The sequence below is a fragment of the Phalangium opilio genome, unplaced genomic scaffold (assembly GCF_054372755.1).
Source record: "Phalangium opilio isolate 3A_F unplaced genomic scaffold, DU_Popi_V2 ptg000013l_1, whole genome shotgun sequence".
In the NCBI taxonomy this organism is placed as follows: Eukaryota; Metazoa; Arthropoda; class Arachnida; order Opiliones; family Phalangiidae; genus Phalangium; species Phalangium opilio.
The window spans coordinates 1,461,416-1,468,038 of NW_028324148.1; the positions used below are offsets into that span (position 1 = coordinate 1,461,416).

At 41.6% G+C, this 6,623-nt stretch overlaps 1 protein-coding gene across 1 annotated transcript; it reads left to right on the forward strand.

Moving 5' to 3' along the window:
- Positions 1-3,546: 3,546 nt before the first annotated feature.
- LOC149705441 (uncharacterized) lies at positions 3,547-5,715 on the forward strand. Its single transcript, XM_089865024.1, has one exon. It carries the CDS (start codon positions 3,547-3,549, stop codon positions 5,713-5,715), a length of 2,169 nt encoding a protein of 722 aa, XP_089721150.1.
- Positions 5,716-6,623: the final 908 nt, after the last annotated feature.

The window sequence follows — 6,623 nt, forward strand, 5'->3', positions numbered from 1 at the left end:
TCAATATAAGGGGCAATTTTACAGCAGCTATGTCGTACTTGGATTTCTCTTTAATATTTAATTTTTGCGCAGAATTTATTTTCTCTACTGAGCCTTCATCCGGTTCATTAATCTTGAATTCACCCCTTTTCGTCTCATCATCTTCAGACCCTCACGGAATAGTCCTATCTGTGACTATCTCGTTTTCTATGTCAACGTCATCGAGTTCACTGAATTTGTCGTCGTCTTCCGAGTGTTCCACGTCGTCTTCCGAGTTTTCCACGTCGTCTTCCGAGTGTTCCACGTCGTCTTCCGAGCGTTTGTAAACATATTCTGCAGGTTCTTCTTAGTCTCGCTTCTTTGTTCCTTCAGAATTTGCATATAATGACTGATTTTCTTGAGCTTTACTCTCGTCTTGACTCAGTTTATTAAGTGAGACATTGTCCAACGGCGGGGTGTTGACGGCATGTTTGACTAAGTCTTCTCTAAGTTCTTTGCTGGTGGTAGTTAAGCGACTAGGCAAGTTTTCTTCGTCGTCACTTTCGCCTTCGATAATAATTTTAGTTTTTTTTCCCGCTTGCCCAAGCCTTCGTTAACCTTATGACATCTCGCTTTTTATCTTCAAAACTCTCTTTACTGTAACAGGCCGCAATATCAGCTAGTCTGGTTACGTACGGCTTTATATTGGCAAATTTTTCATGAGAAGAGCTAGTTCTTGAAGGTTTTTTTATCGGACATTTGAACCACTGAGAAACTTTTGGAACTGGCCCCCGTTGAGAGCCCCTTCATCCATCTCTCTTTCAAAAGCCTCGGTGGAAGCATTTCAATTTCAAAAAGCGGCTTGTTTTCGAATTTTCTGACACTAAATATGTGCAAACAAGGCACTCCTTTGCTTTTGAATGTTGAACAAGAACAACTTTCTCCAGTACAAAGAGCATCTTTGTGCCCTTTGCTTTTGACTAAAAATTGTTCCGTGTTGTCTAATGCTTCGCACAAAGTGTCTGTGGATGTTCCTTCCTTGAGATTTTTGACGATAAGCTTCGTTAAGGCTGGCACGCAACTCGCTTGTATGGCTTCGACAGCTTCCTTCAATTTTTCGTCCTCTATGTTGAAACGATAAAACGTAGTTTTGGTTTGAGCAGCGAATTTATCATGTTCGTGTAAAAGACGAATATATTGCGTGTGAATCATTAGGTTCTCGTAGAAGTCTTCGAGCTCAGCGTTTTTAGAGCAAATACGTATGATTTTTTCATTTAACGACTCTAATCTATTGTTAGTATCGTCACCCAAGTTGAAATGCTGCCGTCTGTAACACATGACCCACATTTCTTTGATACGAACCCAGTTGTCACGAACGTATGTGATAAATTGCGGGTATTTAGAGAAATGCTCGTCTTTGGACATTTTCCGAGAATTTCCTTAAAAATCGGCTCAGAGCTTGCGTATGCCAGTTTTTGCACGTACCCTCTAGCTAATTGATCTGATTCTTTATTGAGGCGAAGGGAATGTATTTTTGCTTTGAACGCCTTCAAAACGTGAAGTAGGCAAATCTCTATGATTGCTTTCGGAAAAAGCGATGAAATGACGCTTATCTCTGACAGGTCTTTCTCGACCAATACCGTTTTCACGTTAACCCATTTCGGGTTATGCTTTTGAAAAACTTGGAACATCTTTGTTACATAGTCTTTAGTTTCCAGTTTAACTAAGCAAAACGCCACGATTTCACTAACGTTGTTTCCATCCACAACCATAATGATGTAAAGCGGCATTTTACAACTGTTCAGGTTGTATGTTGCGTCACAAAGCAAGTGTTCCGGATACAATTCCATTTGCTCTTTCATTGTTCCCGTCTGCCAAAAAACCAAATCCAGCTCATTCGATTCTTCATTGATCTGAATTTCGACACTCTAAATAGATTGAAAGGGCGAATCTTTAAAACTAATCGACAGAAATTTACCACATAAAGTAAAAATAGGATCGACGCTTGACCTTCATTATAATTTTAAATGGTGGGGTAAACGGATAGTTTATCTTCGCGTGAAATTTACAATACTATACGGGTTCATTCGATTTAGTTAATTAAGGGATCATTTGACGGAATCGCAAATATACATAGGTGACTAGGTCCTAGCAAGAATGTTGAAACAATAACAAACCTCACTATTTTTTATTGTAGAAAAATATCGTAATGGATATTTTGAAATCACCCACTAGAAGGAAAAGCATGGCAATGATTTTCAGCTACTTAAAGCTTATCGCAATGAGATATCATGTTCAAAGTGTGGGGTAAATACAGAAGATCTACGCCAAATTTGGGTTTTTGGACTAACTTTGAAACTGGATAATACCGAATCTTCATATTTGGGACTTGAGAACTATTATTGATGTAGCTCCGAAGTTCATCTAGACGAATTAAATTGCGATTAGGCGTATGCGTCAAGGAAGGTACTGTTATGCTAGGACCCCAAGGTCAATCCACCAGAGCATCAACAGCCACAAAAAATACCAAAAATAGGAAACGAGTAGAAGATTCGGATGCCGACGAAGTGACAAATGAAATTTCAAAAATAGATGAGTGGGTTTACAAATGTCCGGTTTACAATTTCCCCCCATGTATTGTAATAAATGGGCATTCTTTAACATACTATAGGTTTTTAGCAGCTTCAGTTGCACACAAGTGCCAAAAAAATGCAGAAACCAGGCCTCAAAGATTCTGCAAATATTTGGCAGATTTACTTTGTCAAGTACCTGAAGAGGCGCAATTAGACTGAGAACTCGAATTAATAGGAGTTGTACAGAGCTACATCCGAAACAAGAACCAATCTAATTAGAAGTCATTGAAAATGTTTATTAAATTGTTTTTATATCAACATCAGTTTAATACTTATATTCAAATAATTATTAATATTACCGATAGAATAACAAATTATCTTAAAAATTGTTACATTCACATTCATAACTCCCGCCGCCTGCTACTCCAGCTAGAGCGCGCCATGCTCTAGGGGCTCTGAACTCCGCTTAGGAGAGAAAAGAAAGACATTCTTGTTCCCGGCTCTCCAGTACGAGGCCGCATGTATATACCACAGAGATAAAACCCACAATAAAAATAAGTTAATGTTATTAGTTTAACCCTCGTTTATTCACTCGACTAACAAACATTACAATGGCGACGGAGATGGGATTCTCAAAGTATTAGTAAGCTGCAATATACCTTCTTATTCTGCTTATCGACTTCGGAGGGACGTCGAAACAAATGAACAAGGAACACGGCAAACAAAGGAACAGATTCAACGATCATCCGTGATTAACTACGCAACCAACGCGGTGAGCAACACCGATAGTTATCCGTAACTCAACCACAATAGCTATCCGTAACTCAACCACAATAGCTATCCGTAACTAGTCTCCAGCTAGACCGAAAAAAAAATCGGGCCTAATCTCCTCCTCGTGGACCACGAAGCAAGCTCGGGAAAACCCGCGGCTCACATAGCCGCCCCCGACTTCCAAGTCACGCGAACCGAGGCTTAACGAATACCGGCGTTAACGACTCCGAGTATCACACGTGCAATGGCTGATGCGGCATCAACCACCACTAACATTTATCAAATGGGAACAGTAGGTTTATTAGAAACTTTTAATCCTCAAACCATTTCGTGGAAACAGTATTCCTCCAAGCTTAACGCCTACTTCATCGCTAATGGACTAAAAGAAGAAGATCGCAAGCGTGCCGTTTTAATGACTGTACTGGACAATCAAACATTTGCGTTGTTAGCGGGACTCGTTCAACCTGAAGATCCCATTGATATCGCGTACACCCAGTTAGTAGAACACTTGAGCACTTATTTTAATCCAAAACCCTCGAAAGGCATTTCTCGCTGTAAGTTTTACCGACGGAACAGACTTCCGGGTGAAAGCGTTGTTTCATACATTTCGGACTTAAAGAAATTATCGAAAAACTGCGACTTCGGCGCCAACCTCGAGTCCATGATTTTAGACCGAATTATGATGAGCATCAACGATGAAGCAATGCATCGGCGCATGTTAGCTGGCGAGGATGAAACTAATTTCAACTTGGCAGCCGCGACTAAGGCACTTTTGTCAATGGAAATGATAAATAAAGACGCGAAAGAACTGAAATCCTCCATACCGCAATTGGAAAATTACCACGTCAACGCTGTTAATACTTTTAACACGCAACTAGCCTTTAATCGGAATCGTATGGGACCTCCGAACCTATCAAACACGCATGGACAATCCAACGTGAGTCATGATGTACATCAGAACGTGAAATGTGCCAGGTGCACGAAGACTGATCATGTGGGCACGAACTGCCCTTACATCAATGCTGTTTGTGGCGGCTGTGGAAAAACAGGACACTTAGTCAAAGCTTGCTACTCAATGAAGCAAGACAAATCAGCCCCGAAACGAGGCAATGGTAGGAAGAAAACAAGGGACTATAATAGTGGAACCAACAATGTGGTCGAATCGTCCGACGATGAACCCATTTTACCTCACCAAGAATACATAATGTATGACTATAATAGTGGAACAAACCATGTGGTCGAATCGTCCGACGATGAACCCATTTTACCTCACCAAGAATACATAATGTATAATGATGGTACCAACTACGTTCATAACTCCTTGGATGAAACTATCGCACCTATTCAAGAGCAATATCTTTGCCATCTCGAGCCTAAGAATGCACGAGATCCTGACGTTAACCTCAGAGACGATGAGGCCCCGCCTCCTGAAGTCATCTCCATCAACGTCAATGGGAAAAACCTACCATTTCAAGTAGATAATGTTTCCGGATTCACGATAATATCGGAATCTGTGTTCAACGACCTATCGGGAGCCGGCACGTTACAACCGTTCCCGAAACGCTTAAAATCCTACACCGGAAACGATCGTGATATTCTCGGTACATGCCTAATCACCGCCACATACCATGGTAGAACTACCACCTTACCTTTGCTCTTGAACAAAGGTACAGGACCGAGCCTCTGCGGACGAAAATGGCTATATTCGGCGCTGGCCATCTTGCCATCGCTTAACGCATTAGCCGTCAACCAAACGAGAGTGGCTTCAAGCGCACCTGCTACTGCACCAACTACGGCTGAACCGTTAACCTTGGATGACGGCCTGACCAGTCATAAGGCGTTATTTCAACCAGGTCTCGAAGATTTCAAGGTCAAGCTATATGTTAAGCCTAACATAACACCTAAAATTTGCAAAGCGAGGTCCGTCCCCTATGCCATGAAATCAAGACTCGAAGATGAGTTATCCCGCTTGGAAGCCGCCGGAATCATTGAGAGTATTCCATACTCAGAATTCGCTTCTCCGTTCGTTCCCGTTTTGAAACCCCCGCCAAACATTTTGCACCAAGAGGATCTCGATCAAGGTAAAGTCACTAAACGCCTTGGACGCATGATGTACGAGCTCAACACCTCGGAAGATCTCGACTTTTACCCGGAACTCCACACTTCCCGCAACAACGTCGCGCCGACGTCACTCCCAACGCCTCGGACTACGCCAAACCGAACACTTGTAATGCCTAGACAACTGGATAGACCGCGCCCATCTACACCGACTCTTCGCCAAGTCACTACAACTGGCACCCAGCTTCAGTTGACCCGACTACCAGAGCCTTCCCGCACTCCATCACTGCCGAGAAGCCGGCCGGTTCGCACAACACAACCACCCTCGCGCTACAAGGATTTTATCTCCAAATGAACTATTAACTGAGATTAGACATTACATACCGAATTAAAAATAGGCACTACTCATTATGATAACCTAAGTTTTTTTAATTGTTATTTATTCCTGTATAAGTTCCTTAATAATCTTAATTGATAATAATATTTGCTCATCCATAAGTTCCTCAGTAATTTCAAGTATTTCGAACACATGCCCTTTCTCTGTAACAGTTCATTTAAAAAAAAAGGGAGGAATTGTAACATTCACATTCATAACTCCCGCTAGAGCGAGCCATGCTCCGCTTAGGAGAGAAAAGAAAGACATTCTTGTTCCCGGCTCTCCAGTACGAGGCCGCATGTATATACCACAGAGATAAAACCCACAATTAAAATCAGTTAATGTTATTAGTTTAACCCTCGTTTATTCACTCGACTAACAAACATTACATAAATACATGTAGTAAATATATTAGCGAATAACGCCGGGCATATCCCACTGCCAAGGAACAGAACCTTCCTCTGACCAAAAGTAGTCTGTGTATATCATTCTACATCGCTTAGCTTTTTCTGTAGAATTTCTGGCCATCGTACCATGCAGAGCAAACAAAGCATTGTCCGGCTCGTCATTCCATCTGCAAGTATTGCTTCTTGGTAGTTTCGATGGTGGTGGTATATTAAGACGCTTGTTTTCTAGAGCACATCCTATTGGGGATGCCTTGAATATTCTACCATCAGAATTAGCTCCAAATCCACCAATGTCGACTGCCAAAAATTTATATTCCGCGTCTACTACGGCCATGAGCACGATTGAATTTGTTCCCTATAAAGTAAATTTAGTTTGAATTCAGTTATAAATGAGAGACCTCTATATATTTACCTTGTAATTGTAGTAAGTAGAACCACTGTTTGGTGGCTGCTGAATCACCACGTGCTTCCCGTCGAGAG